This window comes from Lithobates pipiens, unplaced genomic scaffold (assembly GCF_037356315.1).
Source record: "Lithobates pipiens isolate NorthernLeopardFrog02 unplaced genomic scaffold, aLitPip1_a1.2 Scaffold_8, whole genome shotgun sequence".
Lineage (NCBI taxonomy): Eukaryota > Metazoa > Chordata > Amphibia > Anura > Ranidae > Lithobates > Lithobates pipiens.
The window spans coordinates 460,622,370-460,645,250 of record NW_027507903.1 but is presented as its reverse complement, the minus strand read 5'-3'; the positions used below and the strand labels follow the sequence as shown (position 1 = coordinate 460,645,250).

The 22,881-nt window shown below is 37.3% G+C and overlaps 1 protein-coding gene across 7 annotated transcripts in view; it reads left to right on the top strand.

Moving 5' to 3' along the window:
* TSPAN9 (tetraspanin 9) overlaps nucleotides 1-17,644 on the top strand; it is a 575,797-nt gene extending 558,153 nt beyond the window's left edge. For all 7 annotated transcript variants that reach the window (XM_077468491.1, XM_077468492.1, XM_077468488.1 and 4 more), the window contains one exon: nucleotides 5,863-17,644. In XM_077468491.1, the coding sequence (XP_077324617.1) occupies nucleotides 5,863-5,934 (72 nt within the window). In that variant the 3' untranslated portion in view covers nucleotides 5,935-17,644. The remainder of the gene's footprint in view (nucleotides 1-5,862) is intronic.
* Nucleotides 17,645-22,881: the final 5,237 nt, after the last annotated feature.

Here is a 22,881-nt window from a genome sequence, read left to right as displayed (position 1 = left end):
ACGAATAAAATACCATTAATAACAATATCGACTGATGCAAAATGGATGATATTGTGCCACATCTTGCATTTGACTAAAAATGTGATCTATAAAAACAATAATTTAATCTAAAGTGCAATCAGTGCAGTTGCAAACATGCAAAATATGTGTTTGATTAGAAGTGATCAACATAATTCCACCAGAGCCATTCATTTTTGCAGAGTTTAAATCAACCGAGAGTGCATGAGATTAGCAAATGAAAGAAGTTTCGTCTGCAATTTATATACAGTTTTATCAGTTTATTTGTACTTAATGATCAATTGAATGATTATATTGAAATATATATATATATATATATATATATATATATATATATATATGTGGCACCCGCTAAATGTATTCATTAGGTGGCCTCTAAGATATGTATTGCAGTTTACCTGTCCTTAGATGTGGTGTTTGCTTTCGTTTTTAGGCTAAGATCATTTTCAGCAATTACAGAAAATACCAGTTTAACCCTGCCAGAAATGCAGAGCTCTTGTCACTTCCTGAGAGCTAAAAATAAATCACAAAAACATGTTTGTAGTCTGGCATACACAACCATGGCTCCTTCCATGCATACAATGGGAACATTTGTGTATACATAAAGGGACAGCAATTGTGTTATTTGTAGACTCAAAGGTAAAAGTAAATGGAAAAAAAAGCATAAAAGAAAGATAATATTCTAAGATGCTGAATGATAATAGAGTCTGTCCCAATAACCATAAGCTGACATACAGTCATCAGGCCATCAGTATTTAGGCACAGAGGTCACAGCCAGACCTATTTCTAAATGAACCTAGAATCACATTGACCTTTTTTTTGTGATTGTTTTGCAATACAGGTGCCCTTTAGTGCTCATTCAGTTCTTAAATAACCAAGTCTGGGGAAAAATACAGCCCGTGCAGTCCTTGTATAAGCTTTCTACCTAAGCATTCAAACAACCTTTTATTCTTGTGTAATTTTTTTAAATAGGTCACTTCTCTCAGGATCCTGGAATATACTGTACTGCTAAATGTCCCCTTAAGGCCTTTATGGCAGTTCCAGGGAACAGCTAGTAATGATAATTAATGACATTTACAGTTGAAGAATAAACTATATAATGTTAAGGTAACATCTAAGAGTACACATTTACTAAAAACAATGAACAGCTAAAGCAGAGAGCACAAAGTGTGTCCATAGACATTCAAAGGCAGTTGGCCATGAACACACCATCTGACCACCTTCAACCACTGTTGTTGATTGCCCAGGATGCAAAACATTGCATAGGTTTTCTAACCTGATCATTTTATATCCAGTGTGTTGTAGTGCACAGGTATAAGAAATAAGAAATTGACACATTGTCCTGTGAAAAACAGCAAGGTTAGGTGACTGTCCTTTTATTTCTATTGATAGCATCGGCTAAACCCTGGTAATTATCTTCTTGCATATTAAACAATGAGAGAGAGAGAGAGAATGGCCCGGAATCATCAATCTGCAGTACCACTTAAGGTGTAAATTTGAGTAGAATGAAAAAAAAATACATATTTTATCATCTCTGAAGCACATGCTCATTTTGCCTTAAAAAAACAGTGCAAGTATTAAAAAATGTCTTTTGATCATGACAGAAATCCTGTAAGCTTTGAAGTTTCTGTAGTGATCTGACAACACTGCCTCTGTTGCACTGAAATCCAACGCAATATAGTCAGCCCTGCTAGAGTTCTCCCCTGCTGGACTACAGAACACCCCCTCTCTAAATCTCCATAACCTAAGGAGAGGTATTTTGTATGACAACATTAGCGTACTTAGGGCTGACAACACTGCTTGGGATTTCAGTGCAGCAGAGGCAGCATTGTTATCTCACCACAGGGAGTTAGAAGCTTCCTTGATCTGTGCAGTATTTTTAAGAGACAAAACATGGAAAAATGTACAAGTATTCAAGAGATTTATTTTATTTTATACGAAACTATACTTTTACTATACTATAGCATAGACTTAAACTTAGACTAAACAGCTTTAAAACAAGTATATATTGACCTCTGTAGCTGCAGCCACTATGGAGCAATTCATCCCCAAAGTTCAGAAACAGTACTTTGGGGGTAGGGGTCTTAAAGGTTAGCTGCCCTTTCATTTTCATGCAAAGTCTGGTTTGATATTGGACCATATTATAAGGTCTGCTTTAACTGACATTACAAATTACAAATTTTTTTTTAAATTAAAACATTCTCAGCTATTGAAGAAACCATTTACATTTTAGAGACTTTAGTAAAAATATTCATTTTACAAATCTTAAAATCTTTAAAAATAGGTACAAACTATATCACTGCAGCCTAGTTCTTGAGTGTTTCTTAATAGCAGTATATTGTAGAGATATTTGTACTGGAGTATACACTGTTAATGTTCGCTCAATTGCGTTTACAGCACCTCTCTGCGAATAGCGTTGTTTAACTTTGTTTAAATTCAGCCTCAATGGAGCAAGAACAAGTTTAAATTTGTCTAAAAGGACATCGCTTTTGCCTTTATTGTTTACAAGCTCAATTAAGCTTTATTTAAGCCCAAATACCTTTGGTGAAAAATGTATATGAGGCGTAAGATGGCCGAATGTGCAACTGCAGTAGCGGGAATTTAGTATATGCCTCGTTTAACCTTTAGAAATATGATTATTTCCACCAATGCATCTTGTAAAGACAGACTGGTGGTTAAGAGGAATAGTTATGTAATGTACATTACTGCTGCCACAGGACCAAAACACCAACCACATTATTTGTTGCCCTCTGCAGTCAGTCTGATTCTCTGCCCTTAGCCCCATATTGAAATAGACAATTAAAGAGAGATACTATTTGGTTGCTGTTAAACAGTTCAGATACACTCCATACTTTGACTATCATAAGGCCATTAATGTAGCCTCTGATCAAGTTAAAGAAAGTTATGCTGAACTTTAAGGGATGCTTACTCTATTCACTAATGATCTAAGCCATGGCCATGTTGAAAGCAAAATTCCCATTGGAACCCATTGGGTGATCAGAGGTTCCAGGTTTGGTGGTCCACTGCCCATGCTGCATTGTACTGTACTGATCCACCATAATTGCTGACACAAAGCAGACCATTTTGATAGAAGAAAATATATCCACTGCCAATTATTCTTGTTTTTTTTTATTTATTTTTTGTTTTGTTTTGTTTTTATTAATCTTCTCAGTGGGGCCACAAACAACAATAAAAAGCTAAGGCCTCTTTCACACGTGCGGACAGTATGTCCATATTTCATCCATCCATTTTCGGATGAACTACGGACATACATGCATCCCTATGGGATATCAGGTGTCAGTGGATGAACATCTGCTGACACCCGACAGGGCCGAGATCTGACAGGGCGGTCCCTGCACAATGTGCAGGGACCGCCCTGTCATCCGCCAGCTCAGCAGGAGTGATCCCCGATGAGCAAGCGGATGTTCACGGGGTGGATCATCATAAATCCGTCCTGTGTGAAAGGGCCCTAACTCTTCTAACCCTTTCCTACTTAAAAAAAATGAAAAAAAAAAATGTTATAGATACACTTCAAGGACTATATATGTCACAAATTAATTGATATGCAGCCATTAATAAGTATTTTAGATGTAAGGCACAATAAGGGGGCTGGGGGCTTCAGCAAAATGGCAGTTTCCAGCAGATACAGGAAGAATACTGGTGGCAATTTAAAGCACACACTAATTTTGGTAGCATCGTTATTAATGTGGAATGTATGTTTCTTGCTAAAGAACATTATTTTTTATTAAGTTATTATGGGAAAAGTTCAGCTTTAAGGTTCAACAGAGCAAATTTTACGTGCTATTCATAGTATATGTTTCTAGATGCTTACTAATTACCTCCAGACATGACAATATATCATTGAGGAAGGGTCTGCACTATAACGGCTTTCTACTGTCAGCATTTGTACAAGTTAACAAATTTAAGCAGGAAATGATCTCAATCCCCCTGGCAATCTAAGATCTCAGCACACTGTCAAGGTCATTTTTTTGCCTCGTTCTGTAATCTTAAACAGTTTTCATAACCACATCAACCTAGATGCTGTCTAAATTTTAATATAGCAACTGTTTTTTAGTGTCCAAAATGTGCTTGTTTAATTTGGAGAAAAAGTGTAACAGGGTTTTTAGGAAAGCCTTTAGGCCAATGCCTTGCCAATGCCTTGCATGCATACCTAGGGCATTGTAATTTTAACAGAGAAAATCCTAAATAATCTATAATATGCAGTTATAGTCATCCAGTTTTGTTAATATGATCTTATTTTAAAGCAAGTCTGTAGGATTTTCAAAGTTTGCAGTGTTTCCATACAAAGGATAGCTGCAGGCATGCATACATTCATATAGAACACCCCTAATAGCAGTTAGGTTTGGCTCCAGTGGGTCAGTGACCACCTTGATCCATAACAAAGCCCATGAGCTGAATCAATCAGCTGCTGAATTTGATATCTGTTTTTAAGTGTTTAGTAACAGTGCAGTGCAACCTAATGCTTCAACATTGTGTTTAAAGAGAAAGTGTTCTGATGTCATCTGTCACATTATCAGCACCTTTGCCAAAGTAGACCTGATTTAACTCTGTCCTGCCAACTTCTGCAACATCAGAGCACTGCAATGTTGATCTGTAGCTTACTGAGAGCAACAAGGAATATATCACTAATATTGGTGGGTAGTGATATTTGAATACCCCATTCTAGCCTTTTTTTATTTGGTCTCTAAACATATATATATATATATATTTTTTTTTTGTACACTATATGTATAATTTTGCTAGGCAGTACTCACCACTTTATTGCTCCAGCCTCAGGCATTGCCCTAAGCATCCTTCTCTATAGTCCAGCGCTAATCTTCTTCCAAATCGAGTGATCTTATTCCACTTCCTGTGAGCCCAGGGTGTCAATTACACACATCATCAAGCCACCTTAAACTCACATGAGGATGCTGCAAAGAGCTGCGCCACATCTTTATGTGATGCTATTTGCATAAGCATTAGAGACCCACCTACTAATGGAGGAAGAAGAGGATCCATGACATCATGGACTGAACAAAAAAAAAAAGCTATCTATAAAGAAAGTCTGCAGGATCAGAAATAAAAGAATTTCAAAATGTTAGGGGCTGAATTTTGGACAGGGGAGGGTTTAAAACTGAAAATTTTAGCAAAAGTTAAAACTAAAATATCTAAAATACAAAAGAAAACAAACAATAATATAATATACATTCAATAAATTCAGCTTTTTATTTATTAAATTGAAAAAAAAAAAAAAAAATATATATATATATATATATATATATATATATATATATATATATATATATATATATATATATATCACAAAAGTGAGGAAACAAGACATGTTAATGAAAATACCTCATGACTTATGCATTGGTAAATTGACCCCACAGCTATTCTTCTGTTTGACTCTAGGGACCAGAGGGATTCATGTAAAGACAGAGATTAATGTGAAATGAATCAATTTTTGGGCCAAAGATTTATTATTGTCTGTTGAGACAGAATGTTTTTGGACCAAAGGTAAAAGGCATTTTGTCCTTTAAACATGCTGCTTGAAATAATTTTTGACTACGTTTTCCCTCATGTCACCATCCCTAAATTAACAGAATTATAAGAGCCCATGGAATTAGCATTGCTTCAATGAGAACATCTTTTATATATGTAGCATACAAGTAAAGTAAACAAGACTTTTATTCCTTAGATACAAGACTGAGCACATCTGTAAACTGCTAGTTAAATGTAAATTAATCCCATCACATAAACTGAATATGATAATCCATAAAGGTTTTTTTTAGACCTGCATATAATGTTCACTCTTGCCATTTGTCTACTTTTTATTTTTAGATACTCGGAATGGCTTTCTCCATGACTCTCTTCCAGCAAATACATAGGACTGGTAAAAAATATGATGCTTAGAGGGATTTTCTACTTTTCAGTTGTACCATTCTACTTTGCCATAAAGAACATCGACAACCAAGGAATCCAGATGACTTTTGCAGGACCGCTGCCCCACCTTTACTTCAAACTCTTGGCCGAAACTTGTTACTCTTTTTTTTTTTGTGTATTATTGCATCTGCTATTAATTTGCCAAAGAAGACAAAAAATAGAGCTGGTTTCCTAAAATGTGTTCTGCTCTAACACTCTCCTCGAACTTCTCGAAAAAAGCTTTGCATACTAATATACTTAAGACTTCTACCAATACATGACGGATATGCTTATGCTTCTAAGACTTTTTAAAACGATGAACGTTCAAAAATAAAAAATATAAAAAATGGAGGACTTTTGGAAGCCATTGAAAACTGGATTCCGCTGAAAAGGACCGGTTTTGCATGGAACTGACTGAATTTTTTGTACCTTATTGGAGATGTTTTGTTACAGACTATTATTAAGACTAGACTTTTGATTTAAGTAATTTTAAACTTATAATTCTTTTTTTTGTCATTTTTATTAATTTTACTTGGATTTCTTTACATTCTGTGTGATCTTTAAAGGACTGTTCCTACTGGAAGTAGGTTTGAAAAGGAGCATTAGGAGCTGAATGCATAGACCCATCAAAGTCGTTAACAAGCAATTTCCTTGTAAATTGTAGCCAAGTGATCTGAAGCTATACAACTATAATTTAGGTTTGCACATAAGTACTTTTAATATTATACATATGCTAATACTAAATTCCTCTCTTAATCAAAATATTAGATTCAGTTTCACAAATTGATTTTTTAATAATGTTTAAAGCAACAATCCATTCATATTATTGTTTGTATTTATTTTCTTTTTTTTTTCTTTTGCATATTTATATTCTCATCAGAGGCATTAACATACTTGAGATAAAAATGTAAGTTTAAATTCCAGAAAGACTTAGGAAGACGGTGTAACTTTTGTGAAACCAGACAGTTATATTATACTTGGAGAGATTACCATCTGTGCTGTGTGCTTTAAAAACAGAATTCAGCAAGAAATCCATGAGTATACAGAGATAACGTAATGTTTGTAGGCATAATTTGCTTTGACTATTGTCTGAGTAAGTTTTACATTTTGGAACTAAGTGACTAAGGAGTCAAAGGTGTACCTGAAGCATGCATGGTAGCTGCAGCAGTCATTTCATAAGCTGAAACATTATTCCATATGTTGCAATTAATGAGGGTTTGGAGAACCATCTGTATTTCAGAGGTTACCTTTGTATAACATAAGGGAAAGCTAGACTCTGGGCAAACTTCTAAACACACATATGAAAGAAAAATTGTAAATGATTTATCTGCCAAAAGATTTGTATTTCTGTCAATCCAGTCCTCACAACACAGCTCTGCCACACCGCACAACCAGAGAGATTACATCACTTACAGTAAAGGAGTAATGTGGTGTCTTCTCTCCCTCTACATCCCTTTTATAGGATAGTGAAGGAAGAAACAACAGCAGACTGATGAGGTTATTCCTTTGCTCACTCTGCTCTCATTAACTTTCAGCATTATCCTTGTCAGCGCATTTGTATGCAGCACATTTGATTGGCTCCCAGACATGTCCTGCACCTTTCTCTCCCAGTTTAAGTTGTGCTGAATAAGGGATTGTAAAAGGCTGATAGTTAAAATGAATGTACTCACAAAAGTTTTCATTAAAAAAATATTAAAGTCCTAATAATAAATACAGAGCTGCTCTTCAGGCTGGGTTCCCACTAGCTGCGGCTGCGGCTCACAGCAGGGGGTCCAGTGCATGTCTGTTCACTGTTTCAGGTGCGCATCAGCCTCACATTTTTGGCTGAATTTGCACTTGAAATGGATCAGAAGATGCACAGGACCCTTCTGTGACCGCCCTGGAGGTGTGTGAAATGGCTCCATTGAAAGCCAGTCACACTCTCCTTTCATGCGAATTGGATGCGAAGAAATCCGCATCCAATTCATATCAGTGTGAACCCAGCCTTAATATGTGTATTTATATATCTGCCTGGAGTTTAGCTTTAATATACCAGATAAAAACCTCTTGTTCATTTACTAGGTGCTAATTACTGCATTAAAGCGTTTTACTGGGTGGATTATAGAATTATAGCCTATCTGTTTACTAGGAAACACTGATGTCAGTTCTGTGGATTTAAACTCAGAGGATAGTAGTTCATTTCCACAAGGAACCATTACCATCAGACAGATTTTAGTACAGTTGGTACTTAATGGAAACTAATTGTGAGAGAATATGGAGTCTTCTATTGCTATCATCTTCATCTGTAAATTAGAGGTTGCTTGGCTTGCAAACTGTTTCTATGGCTTTCATGCTGTGTGAGGTCCAGACCTGGAAGTATGCCAATGTGGAGGTCTGAGTTCATTCTTACTTGGCAATCTGCATGCTTGTTCCCGGTCAGTGACTGAGAAAGTTTTAAAGCCAGGGATAGCCAAGAAACCTATATACCTAGGAAGAGCAATAGTAGCCTCCTTATTTTTATCACTGCAGTGTTATTTTAGGATATTATTGAACTACCCTATGTAGCAGACATTTGTAGGCCTGAAAGGGAAATCCTTGGGATCTAGACTGCCTATTCACCAAAAACCACATATTATATTACTGTAGTAAATCATTCCATGCCTCTTACTACTCTATCTGTAAGTTTTATTGCTTTCTCTCTCATATCATATCTGTAGAAATCCCTAGATAGCAGCTATAAAACTCTGTGTGAAATGCACTTTACTTGCTTTAACTATCACTTTAACTTCCTTAACACACTGATTGGCTGGGATCATTATTCTTTATTGACTCAGGCAATAGAAAACAAAAAATCCAATCAATTAAGAATGCAGATATGATGTAATTGTATCCAGAAAGACTTTGTATGAATCAGCTGTACCTTCAAAAGCGTGATCTCCAATCTGAGTTTTCACAGCTGCTACCTAGAGGTAGCTATCGAGCTATGACATGAGAATGAGAGAGCATTTGGCATATCAAGAGGAATGGCATTGGTTCACTTTAAGCAGCTGATTTGTGGACTGAGCTAAGGCCCACCCTTATGTTTGCAAAAACGATATGAGTAATGTAAGCACTGTTTTGGGGTCTGAGTTTGTACTCCTATAAATCCAGCTAGCCTATTTATAAGGACCTGGAAGTGTCACTAAGGCAGGCATTTAGTGGCTTGATATACACCAGCCTGCCTGTTTCCTAGGAGCCATACATATCACTGATCCCATCTTTGCATGGATTGTTGCTTTACCAAGTGAAAGATTACCAGATAGATAAAGAACAGAACTGTACCTTTGCACAAACAATTTTATGTTACTATATTACATTAAGTAAACCTTGTACAATATTTCATAGGACATTCCTGCTAAATACTTCAGCACATACCTCTAGTTGCAATGCTGCTTCTTTTAACAATGCCCAAAATGTGATCTTTGGTGTGGGCATTACTTACGTTAACATACAGTTTGCTGCTTCAAAAAGACACAACAATGAATATGGAATATGTAATTGATAGTGGTGTTCTGCTATTCACCCTATTGTAGCAGCAGTGGCAACAATTGCTTGTATTACACCCACAACAAGCTTATTAATCAGCATCCAGTTGAGGCAGGTGATATGAATGTCACTTATTTATGTGGCACCTACCCAAGTCCCATACAGTGCAGGTCTTCATGGCAGTGTCCTTGATCTGGGAACAAATTGCCCATAGACATGAAAGGTGCCACCTCTTCCTCTCCACTGAGAAGCTGCTTAGTGGAGTGATCTTTAAAAAAATAAACTTTATTGATAAAAGTCACATGATCCTATATGTCAGTTTTCTTTCTAAGGGCCGTAATGCCTATGCCTTATTGTGACCCATCAGCAAATCATATTTTCCCTTTCTTGGTAATAGTGATAGAAAAGGAAAAGCTTGTTGCTGAATGTTGACACATCAGACATTCAAATTGATGCTTTTTAGGTAATAATGCTGGAAGTGGGGTAGTTGGTTGCTTGGACAGATACAGTCCATTCTTAAGATGCCATGTTCAGATGAAGTCATAATTCCCTGTCATCAGTTATCCTTAGTAGATAAAAATTACCTTCTGATTGAAAGGCAGAAGGAATAGAGGTGATACATTAGTAAGTTCTGCAGATCATTCAGTGGCATAAATACAGACTTATTTGGCCTCTAACTTGTTTCAGCTACAGATTGTGTACCAATTTACCCGTTTTTATAGAATAAATCCACCTTTTGCCAATACAATTATATGGGGTCATTCACTAGCAAAGATCTTTTAAGTTTGAGTCTTGAATATGGGATTATTTTTCCAGAATAGGCTAGCCCACTTCAGCAAAATTAGGGTTTGATGGTTATTTCAGCTATATAAAAGTCTAAACAAGCCTGTGCCACTTCTGCTACTTCAAAACCCTGAAGTCAATGAACTGCAACAGCTATACTGTTATATCTAAACACAATGAATCCTGTATGCATTTATTCTTACCTTGATTTATTGACCTTAATGAGATACAGTAGCTTTTACAAATGTTTTTGGTGGCTTATAGCCATTCTGTCTAAAACGGTATATACATCTTTTAAATCACGAGGCAAAGGTTGACCTGTACTTGACATAGTCTCTGCAACTAATCAGACATCCTCTGTTTTTCATTGATTTGATTTAACCAGCTACACTCTGTGGCCAAATGTATGTGGGCAGCCTTCCAATTATTGAGTTCAGGTGTTTCCAGCGAAGTATACTGTTAATGCTACAGCTTTGGACCATTGTGTGCTTCTATACTTGTGGCAGTAGTTTGGAAAAGACCCTTCTCTGCTCCAATATAATTGTGGTCTGTGCCTAAAGCCAAGTCCATAAAGACATGATTAGACTTGTTTTGTGTAGAGGAGCTCAAGTGACCTGCACATAGCCCTCTTCTCAACCCTTCTGGACACCTCTGGGATAAATGTCAGTTTTTAGTAACATCTTCTCTTCCAACATTGGTACCTGACCTCACAAATGCTCTTTTGGCTCAATGGGCACACATTCATATTCCCACAAACACATTTCAAAAATCTTGTGGTATTATCACAAAGGAGGTGGTGGGAGCAAAAACCAAACTATTGTCCATGTTTTTGTCCATGATGTCAAGCTAATATAGGTGTGATGGTCAGGTGTCCATGAACGTTTGGCCATATAGTGTACTTTGGGTAACTCCTCATCATGTTTCTATGCACCATGTTCAACAAAGCTTTTAGTGTGTTAACTGAATTTACATTTTGTGCGCTGTGATTTAAAGAGGTTTACCACTTCACTGAGAGCTGCTCAGCTATTTCCATAATGATGAATATGTAGCATGGAAACTTACAGAAACAGAGCAGAGCAGCTCCATGTCAGGGAACAGTTGAGTTCCGGTAGGGGTTCCAAATGCTAAAAACACCTACCCGTCCACAGTGTGAGCACATACTAGGGTTTGTGCTCTCTTTCTTTGATGAATATAATAAAATCTTATAAGTCACAGCGTACAAATGTGTTTTTTCTAATGAAAACAGACAAAATACTGCCACTTTTTTCTGTTTAAGGGCTACGCGTTTTTTTTTTTTTACTTGCTGATGGAAAATGCTGTACTGTGACTCTTTAGGGTTGAACGGGTTAATACCATAAAGTATTGATAAGACACATCTAGCCTAATCTATATATACACACACACATATATACATACTGCTTTTTTAATTGGTTTCATTTAGCAAAGGGGGAAAGGAGATATCTGCTGTTGTTGACACATTTTAGCATTCCTTTGTAACTTCAAAGGTGCTTTTCACTAGCACAAATACAGTAGCCATAATACCATACATTGCAACAGTGAGTTTGTATCAGTCTACTATACAGTATATGGATGACAGCTCAAGTCTGGTTACCTGGTTACTGTGTCAGTATAGATAAGTACCACCATAGCATTTGGGGAAAAATTTTATAAATATTACATATTGCTTGTATAGACCTGGCTACCATTATGTGGATTACTGTGATTATATTCGTGATTGGAAGATTCATCAGACAAACATTTTTTCCACCACCCACATTGTTTCTGCTCATTTCAAATATCTCTTATATCACAAATCCCATGGGCTGCTCTGTCAAGGCTTTTTGTTTCTCCCCAGTAAATCTTGTTCAAACTGGGCTTCCAAAAGGTGCCCAAAATTGAAATTCCGTTTGGTGATGACTTTATGATGCCATTTTATTAAAAGGCATCTCAATAATAAAGCGCACCTACATACCAATTTCTTCTTATAATGTTTAGGGTTGCTTAAACAGAGGGAAAAGAAGAAATGTCCGTTTACTTTAATATCTATCGGGACCATGAGTGATTTCAGATTTTCATTTGTAAGTGAAAACTCTGACGCAAGTATACTTGCTGCTATAAAGAGGTTAATTCAGTATTTACATTTTAAACTGAATTAATCTGGAAATTCTGTTTCAATCATATACTAGAGCAAAGTAAGGGGAATTCACTTCTTAGGTGTCACCAAACTAGGTGTCCCTATTTGAAGATCCACCCATACCTCTTCTTCTGATGACAGCTCTAATCATTTTGCATCAATTATTTGGGATTTTCCATTCATTTTTCTCTTGTTGGCAAGGGTCAACAGGACAAATGGAGAGGGTGATTTTACCAAGTAAGGTCACAGACAGAAATAAAACCCGATAGAGGTTTTAAACCTTCCCTACTGAGGCAGATGACACAACTGTTTCTACCTGTCACTTGATATTTCATTTTTGGCATCATGTTTGCACCTTAATTGCAGGTTGTAGTGTGTTCACCTTGGGATGTGGAACTTACTTAGATTCAAACACATCCTCAAATACCTTATCAAGTCTATTGGTATTGGTTCAGACACAATCATTATTAGTAGTGTAAAATGCCTTATTTACCAAAATTATTTACCAACCACATTTGCTTTATCTCTAAAAAAGACACTAAGATCATTAGGTGCAAATTAAAAAAATATGATCTCCAAAACGAAAGCATTGCTGTATTTACAATATCTATAGATAAATAAAGTATTTAATATCATTGTTAAAGTTCATACAGAATACTAAATCTTACCCTGTGGTTGGTTTTTGTAAAATCATGTATTTATGCAAGACATTCTAATGTAAAAACAGGGTTTGTACATGTACATTTTTATGCTTCTCTTTCCAAATTATTTTTATAGAATGCTTTTTTGTGCTTAGTAGCACCCATTATTTATTTACTTTTTTTCTATTTAATTAGGTTTTATGCTAAGATGTGCTTGGTTTAATTCTTCTTTTGCCACAAGAATAAAACAGGTACAAATTGGTGTTTCACAAAGTACTCTGAAGAATGAAATACTACCATAAAATCACAAAAACCAACCATACGTAAAAAATACAAAAATGCAGTTCATCTTATATTATTTCTTAAATATTTTATTTCTTTATTTTAAAAAAATGCACCTTTGCTTGTCATGGTGAGTTGACTGTGCTTTTTCCAAAAAAAAAAAAAAAAACAACATAAAAAAAAGAAAAAAAATTCTTATGGCATTTTATTGCAGACTTTTCTTTTTAAGCATGTTTTAAATATAATTAAGTCAATATATTTTAATGTATGCATATGCTGATTTTGTATTTATACATAAAGGAAAATTAAATCTGATTTTTTTCATAGTTACAACAAGTCATGAAATGTATTTTGCCTTTCTTTTCTTTTAGTGATGCTTTGAACTGCCTGTTACATAACTTTCTGCAACATTGTCAACGGCAATACAGTCCCAATGACTTAATGATCAGTATTAGAAATAACAATTCTGACATTTTAAATTAGAATACATTTGTAACTTCAGAGTCAACAATGTCAAATTAATCTTCAGTACGCAGTCAAAATATGTATCATTCATAAATTTCAGCTCTGCGCTTTTACATTTTGAAACAAGTAAGGGAAATTTAAAATAATGAAAATAGGGGTGTGTTTTTTTCTTTATTTTTTTTGATTAATTGTGTAAATTATGGGGTTTGTTTCCTTAAGGAATAGAGCATGTTCACTCTGAACATTTCAAGGGGATTTTCACTTAGCTTAGTGAAAGTAGTGAAGTTGTGCTGGCTTCTGTGACCCAATCGTATGCCAAACAACAAAGCTTTTTGTTGCTTTCTGCGCATTTGATTAGGTATCCTTTGCAAAATTAATTTTCACCACCTTCCAGAAAGTGACAATTCCCTTGCAAAAGGAAAATTGCGCTACTTGTTTATTTTATAGTGGCACTCATATATGCTCAATAAACAATTTAAATACATGTATGTGAAATGCTTTATCTGCTGAAATCTTTTTAATTCATGCATCTAGTCTTATGATTCACACAGACCTGCCACACTAAATAACCAGCTAGGCGATACTTCAGTTTTGTATTTCAGCGTGGAAGCTTCCAGTGTCACATTTATGTTCCCTGGACAGTGAATCAGCATCAATTAAGATTAATTATCCATTGCATCTGCATGTGATGCAAGAAGGTACAAAGCTGTATTAGGCCCTAATTCACACTTGTGAGAGAGGCTATTAGGGATTAGATGCAGAAGATACAGTTGGGGTTCCTGACAATTAGCTGAGGTTGAAAGTAATAGGAGGCTGTCAGCTACCGTAGTTATTTGCGGCTGCTCGCATGTAATCATTCCTGGAGCGATTACTTGTAAACAATTGTCCCTTGATGCAGACAGTCTGCATCCATGTCTGATCATTTGCAGGTGACCGCTGCTTGAGCATTTACATGTGAGTAGCCATGATTAGCTGCAGGAGCTGTAAGCATCCCATAGCTTTCAATAGAGCCTCTGCCTGCAGCTAATTGCCAGAAATCCGTGCTGGGTCTCCCATGTGTAATTGCCAAAGGCCCCATTTGCAAGTTGGCACGTTAAAAACATCGATGGCCACTCAAGAATATATAGTGTGGCAGGAGTCTGTGAATTGCAAGCTTGGCAGAAAGAATTCTAGTCTTTTAGCAGGTACAATAATTCACATGCACGTATGTTTCAAATGTTATTTTTGGACGGAATAGGGAAATTACAGAACCTGTTTAAAGGATAAGTTCACCTTTCCAAAAAAAATAATAAATGCATTTTTTTGCAGGTAGAACAATATGCATTTATTGTTTTTTGTAATGGACCTGTAAAGCATTGCACCCATGATCAGCAGGTTGTGGGTGTAATTCACAGTTCCTGCAGACTGTCTGTGTATCTATCTGGCCTTTGCTCTGATATGGCCAGGCAGTTACACTGTGACAGGAAGACCTAATGAACTACCACAATTCTCAACAGCACCATGGTAGTTCATTGAGAACTACAAGCCGACAGCCTCAAAGGCTGTCAGACCTTCTCATTTTATGATTCCCAGAACAGAGAACAGTGTGATTGGATGAAGCTGTGTTTTTACAGATTGTGACAGCAAGAAGGAGACGATCCCCTGTTAGATGGGGGGTCCGGGGGGAGTGTGGTGCCAGTGCATCTGTAATATGTGACATCCTGAATATAGGTGTAACGTGTAACATGTTACAAAAGGTGAACGTATCCTTTAAGGCTTATGTTCTTACCTGTGTTCCTTTTTATGGTAGAATTACCTTTATTTCTGGTCTTGGTGACAACACAGAAAGCGAGGGGAAAAAAAAAACAGTGAACAATAAAAAATCCGAGCCGTTGAACCTTCCCCACTTTATCCAGGACAAATGAACAATCATTATTAGTTGGGTAAAATTTTTCAAAAATAGGGATTAATAGCATTGGACCTTTTTGGATTTAAAAGAAAACCCATGTTTTTTTTTCCTGATTAAAATTGGTTAATTTTATTATAACACAAAAAGGAAGCTCTTCTGTTAGGTTATTTTCCTCCACATCCCATCTGAATAAATTCTGTTATTGGTGGGAAAGAAATTGAAAGATCCTTCCCAGTGGTGGGCAGTAAAAACCTGACAGGTCAAGCTTTTCCACACTACATTAAAAACACACAAAATAGGTTTTGGCTTAGTTTCTACTTGAAATGATACATTTGCATCATATTTAATTTCTTATGAAAAAATAAATTCTAAGTTATTATTAACGCTCCTTACTCTGCAGTGAAATTTCTGCAGCATTGTTACCATGCTCATCTCCTGGTCTTTAGTGATTGACTGAACACAACCCCAATCCAGGCTGAGACATGGCTACATAAAGACCTCCTTTCAGCCCCTTCACCTACAGTTCTTGGGATATTTAAAAGCAATTTGCACATCAGGCAAAGGACAAAGTCGTGCTGAAACTCTCCTCTCTCTTTTCCTTTACTTTGAAGTTGGGCCAGCTTGGAAAAATCTATTAAGAGAGATATTGAAGGTAAACTACAAAGGCCTTGACCGTGGTTTGCAATCATTCTGGATAGAAAAAAAATTAGACTTTAGCGTTAGATGACTTTAAGTTCTGATGAAAATACCAGGGACATTTTCCAAACACATCTTATAAATACACTATAAACTATTGGCAACATCAGCGCTTTTCTTTTATAATGATTCTTTTTTTTTAATGCTGCAAAGTGAACTGCCACCATCCTTGTGTATAATAATCCAATCCACAAACCGACTGTCTTCAATGTACTTGTGTAGTCAATGACGATGATGGTCTTAGAAGAAAATACTTGATTGCAATCCTTCTCCAGTATTATGTAAGATACAGTTAATAAAACCCTAATTAATTTTAGCCTTCCGATGCCAAGGTAAATGCTATTATGGCTAGTGCTATTCAAACTAAAATTAATTAATGGTGAAGCACAAATAATTTTCTAAAGTTATTACAAGTATGTGGTAACGTTTGTAATTGTTTGTTCACTTTATTATTTTCTGCGGCAAAACCTGAATTTACCCTACGGAACATTGATGTTCAACTTTAAAAATGTCTGTAAGGGAGGCAGACCTACTGTATATTACCTGCCTTGCAAACCACAAGAGTAATCATAAAAAGTGATACGCAGACATCTGAAAAACTTCCTTTGAAGTCTTCTACCTTTTGGTGCCAGAGGGGGGTAGAACCACTGATTCAGCAGAAACCATATGACTTGTGCCAAGGCATAGGTCTTGTGAGCAGCACAAGAAAGGAATAGAATTCCGAGAATTTTAGGTGAAAGGTAAGCATTTCACATGTCTGTGCAGCATTATTTATGGTTACTGTGGATAATAATTCAAATGACACTTTTCTATGAAAAGTATAGTTTTGGTTTAGTCAATTTTTAATAAAAATGTATTGATAGCTAAGAAATAAACAAAACAATAATGATATTAAATGGGAAAATGAACTTTATTGTTAAGAGATCTTTATGACTATTTGCTTGTGGTGAAATTTTAAATCTTAAATCTGGTAATCATTCAATGTGATGTATTATTAAAATTACAAATGGACTAGGGCAGTGTATTTACAAAAGAAACAATCTTTAATCTGAAATGCAATAGGATTTTAATACATATTTTTTTTCCTTGTTATTTACCTTCATAATATGTTTAACCCTTGTATAAAGGTGGAGATATTTTTGTATGCCCTGCTCAGTTAAACATTTTGATGTGGTAGAGCTTAGAACCCCAATGTGCCATTCCATTCAGGTTTTGTTCAATCCGCTGTTCCTTCTATGCAATACTTACGTTAGCCTTTGTACAAATTATTTTGTATTAGTAATAAAAATAAACTATGTGATAATACTATATATTGTGATTTGGGGGTTTCTTAATGTTTTGAAATATTATTTTATGCATTGCCACTCCTGGATGAAATATTATTAGTAACCTAAAATACATGAAGCATTGAAAACCAGATGCAGGCAGTAAAGTTAAAAGTTAGATTTTCAACACCAAAAATAGTGGCAAAAAAAAATATCCTTCTACATTCCCCAAAAGCCCAGGTATCCCTGATAGTACTGGACAGGTAACAGATACTCTTTATGAAAACATTAGCAGTCTATTAGACACCAAATTCTCTGTTGCTGTCTGGAATCAGCAGCTGGGATGATCAGATATATGTAACTACACCAAGAAACTGGGATCAGACAATATGTATATATCTTTAAAGTGAGATTTATTTACAGTGAAACAGTGACACACCAGCAGCAATAAAGATGAACATGCATGAAAACCAAATCTAAATGACAAAATGCCTAACCAGCAACCTAACAAACTAACTATATACACAAATAGATACACACAAGGCAGGAGAAAACTGGAGGAGCAGAGAGCAAGCAGGTGAGGTACTGGGTGCAGGAGCAAGAGCAAGATCAAGATCAAGAATGAGTGGCAACAGAGTCTGGGAGCAGTACAGCAAACAGAGTACATGGCAGAAGCCATAAAAATACTGGGGCGCAGTGTGCTAGCGGGAGCAGCCTTATATAGCCACTCAGCAGCTGAAATCAGGTGGAGCTAATCATTGAAACCTGCCGGCTTCTGGGAGACACCTGCCGGTGGACAATGGAACTGCAGCTATCAATCCTGAGAACCACAGAACCACAAGCAGATAAACCAGGTCCTGACAGTTCCCCAGCCTTAAGGAGCCACCTCTGGACACTCCACTGTGCCCCATCACCAGGGTTTAGAAACTGACTGGGTTCCCCACCGCTGGGGTCTTGAGGCTGACTAAATTCCCCACTGCTGAGGTCCAAAAACTGTCTGGGCTTCCTGCTGGTCAGATCTCTGAGAAGGTGCAATATTTTGAGCTTATTTTGGAGAATGTCGATCAGATGACCCTTTCCTCCTTCTGAGGCCATCACCATGCCATATGTTACCAGATGTCAATCTTGTCTTTGTTTATCTTTCTGAACAATAAACCAACTATTGTACGGACGAAGGATTCTTCAATTTCTACTCCTGAAAGTACGTTTGAAATGCCTTGGATGAAAAATACATATCTCCGCTACACACCCTTTGGAGAAGGGTTACTGATTCACATATAACACAAAGACTTTGCTATTCATTAAGAAACGCCCCTGTGAGTATGTAGAGTTTCTACTACACTACATTTACATTTTACTACTCTACAATCACTTTTTACATTGTCGAGCCAGCCGAACTGATCAATTTTTTTCCCTACTCCTTGACAAAGGGGGGAAATGAGATTTGTCAAGTTTTGGGAACAAATGATCAAAGAACCTAGAAGGAGGCGTTTGCGTCAGATGTGGACAACGGTCCAGAAGAAAAACAGTGGAGGGTGAGTTTTTTCTCTTTGTTTTCTCACCTCTCTGTACACAGAAATAAAAAAAAAAAGATACAGCCTACGAAGTTGATTGACAAGGCCAGTTGGACGGTATACTTCAAGTTATTTTTGGATAATCCAGGACTTTGTGAAGACGTAATTTAGTTACGTACGTGAAGATATCTGCCAAGGTTAGTTCCTAAGAAGGTGAGAGAGTCTCACATAAGAAAATATTGGGTTGTTACCCAAGAAGAAAAAAGTGTTGAAATAGGAACAAAGACTTCACGTTATTTGAAAAAGTCACCATTGTCGGTACAAAGGCAAATGTACACTTTGGGTGAGCTAATATGGAAGTCGGATTTTGATGTTTGAAGATGGAAGGTTCAAACACAAAGGCAAAGAATAGATCAACAGGCAAGACACTACAGCACACTACAGCACACAATTCAAGGAACAAGGCAAAGAGCTACAAGAAAAGAAGAAGAAGAAAGATAAAGCAAGGAACAACAAAGTTAAAGGGACATTATTCATCTCTTGTTTTATTTTAAGTACACACAGGACTATCATACTAACAAGAGGTGAGTGTGTTTGTTTATATAAAAGGGTAACATGGGAATGGTTAATATCTCTAGGCTCAGAAGTAAGTCTCAGTACGATCGGGAAATTGATATATTTCATATGTATGGAATATAGGAATACATGCAGTAGTAAGGTAATTAATTAATTTATGCCAGAGTGTAAAGAAGTTCATTAACCACTTTCAGACCGGACCATTTTGCTGGTAAATGACCAGAGGTCTTTTTACACTTTGGCACTGCGCTGCTTTAACTGGTAATTGCGCGGTCATGCAATGTTGTACCCAAACAAAATTTGCGTCCTTTTCTTCCCACAAATAGAGCTTTCTTTTGATGGTATTTGATTGCCTCTGCGATTTTTATTTTTTGCGATATAAATGGAAAAAGACCGCAAATTTTGAAAAAAAATGATATTTTCTACTTTTTGTTATTAGAAAAATCCAATAAACTCAATTTTAGTCATACATTTAGGCCAAAATGTATTCAGCCACATGTCTTTGGTAAAAAAAAAGTTAATAACTGTATATTTATTGGTTTGCGCAAAAGTTGTCACATCTACAAACTAAGGTACGTTTTCTGGAATTTACGCAGCTTTTAGTTTACAACTGCCTATCTCATTTCTTGAGGTGCTAAAATGGCAGGGCAGTACAAACCCCCCCCAAATGACCCCATTTTGGAAAGTAGACCCCCTAAGGAAATTGATAAGTGGCATGTTGAGCCCATTGAATATTTTTTTTTTTTACACAAAGTTGTCACTAAATGATATATTGCTCACACATGCTATGGGCATATGTGAAATGACACCCCAAAATAAATTCTGCTGCTTCTCCTGAGTACGGGGATACCACATGTGTGGGATTTTTTGGGAGCCTAGCCGCGTACGGGGCCCCGAAAGCCAAGAACCGCCTTCAGGTTTTCTAAGGGCGTAAATATTTGACTTCACTCCTCACTACCTATTACAGTTTTGAAGGCCATAAAATGCCAAGATGGCACAAAACCCCCACAAATGACCCCATTTTAGAAAGTAGACACCCCAAGCTATTTGCTGAGAGGCATGTTGAGTCCATGGAATATTTTATATTTTGCCACAAGTTGCGGGAAAATTACAAACTTTAATTTTTTTTTATTTTTTTTTCACAAAGTTGTCACTAAATGATATATTGCTCACACATGCCATGGGCATATGTGAAATGACACCCCAAAATAAATTCTGCTGCTTCTCCTGAGTACGGGAATACCACATGTGTGGGATTTTTTGGGAGCCTAGCCGCGTACGGGGCCCCGAAAGCCAAGAACCGCCTTCAGGTTTTCTAAGGGCGTAAATATTTGACTTCACTCCTCACTACCTATTCCAGTTTTGAAGGCCATAAAATGCCAAGATGGCACAAAACCCCCACAAATGACCCCATTTTAGAAAGTAGACACCCCAAGCTATTTGCTGAGAGGCATGTTGAGTCCATGGAATATTTTATATTTTGCCACAAGTTGCGGAAAAATTACAAACTTTAATTTTTTTTTTTTCACAAAGTTGTCACTAAATGATATATTGCTCACACATGCCATGGGTATATGTGAAATGACACCCCAAAATAAATTCTGCTGCTTCTCCTGAGTACGGGGATACCACATGTGTGGGATTTTTTGGGAGCCTAGCCGCGTACGGGGCCCCGAAAGCCAAGAACCGCCTTCAGGTTTTCTAAGGGCGTAAATATTTGACTTCACTCCTCACTACCTATTACAGTTTTGAAGGCCATAAAATGCCAAGATGGCACAAAACCCCCACAAATGACCCCATTTTAGAAAGTAGACACCCCAAGCTATTTGCTGAGAGGCATGTTGAGTCCATGGAATATTTTATATTTTGCCACAAGTTGCGGGAAAATTACAAACTTTTTTATTTTATTTATTTTTTTCACAAAGTTGTCACTAAATGATATATTGCTCACGCATGCCATGGGCATATGTGAAATGACACCCCAAAATAAATTCTGCTGCTTCTCCTGAGTACAGGGATACCACATATGTGGGACTTTTTGGGAGCCTAGCCGCGCACGGGGCCCCGAAAACCAAGCACCGCCTTCAGGCTTTCTAAGGGCGTTACAGTTTTGAAGGCCATAAAATGCCAAGATGGCACAAACGCCCCCCAAATGACCCCATTTTGGAAAGTAGACACCCCTAAATTTAGGGGTACACTAGTGAGACTAGGTAGTAAATGGCGGGTGCCCTGAAACTATAAAAAAATAACTAACCAACCAGCGTCACCTGTAACCGTTATATGGTGATCACTGGTGAAAGGGTTAACTAGGGGGCAATCAGGGGGCTTTATGCGGTAGTATATGGGGGTCCCTGGCGCTATAAAAAGCTGCGGCGAACCTAAATACCTACCTGCCTAACTAGCGTCACCTGTGACACTAATACAGCGATCAGAAAAACGATCGCTTATTAGGCTGGGTTCACACTGGAGCGATGCAGGAACGCCACAAATCCGCGGCGGGTTCCCGCATCGCATGCCTCCCGGCGGCAGTTCACACTGCCCTATGCGAACTGCTGGGAGTGTCAGTGAAATGTTAATGACACCCCCAGATCAGTTCGCATATCGCAGTGCGATCTGCAAACTCGGATCGCATGGTGTGAACACCCATGCGATCCGATTCTGCTGCGGACCAAAAAAAGGGTCCCGTGCGAGTTTGCGGTGGGTGCGGCGGGTGCGACACGAATTCAGCCATACTATCTGTATGGCTGAACTCGAATCGCACAGAGATCGGATGTGATTTGCACTGCAGTGCGGTGCGAATCACATCCGTTCTCAAACCGCTGCAATGTGAACCCAGCCTTAGTGACACTGGCGACGGGGGGTGATCACGGGGTTAAACCTTTATTGGGGGGGTTAGGGAGGTACCTTAGAACTAAAGGGGGCTAACCCTAACTGCCCTAACAGTTATTACAGTCACAAATGACACCCGCCGGGTGATCAGGGGGTTAAACCTTTATTAGGTAATAAATGGCGGGTGCCCTGAAACTATAAAAAAATAACTAACCAACCAGCGTCACCTGTAACAGTTATATGGTGATCACTGGTGAAAGGGTTAACTAGGGGGCAATCAGGGGGCTTTATGCGGTAGTATATGGGGGTCCCTGGCACTATAAAAAGTTGCGGCGAACCTAAATACCTACCTGCCTAACTA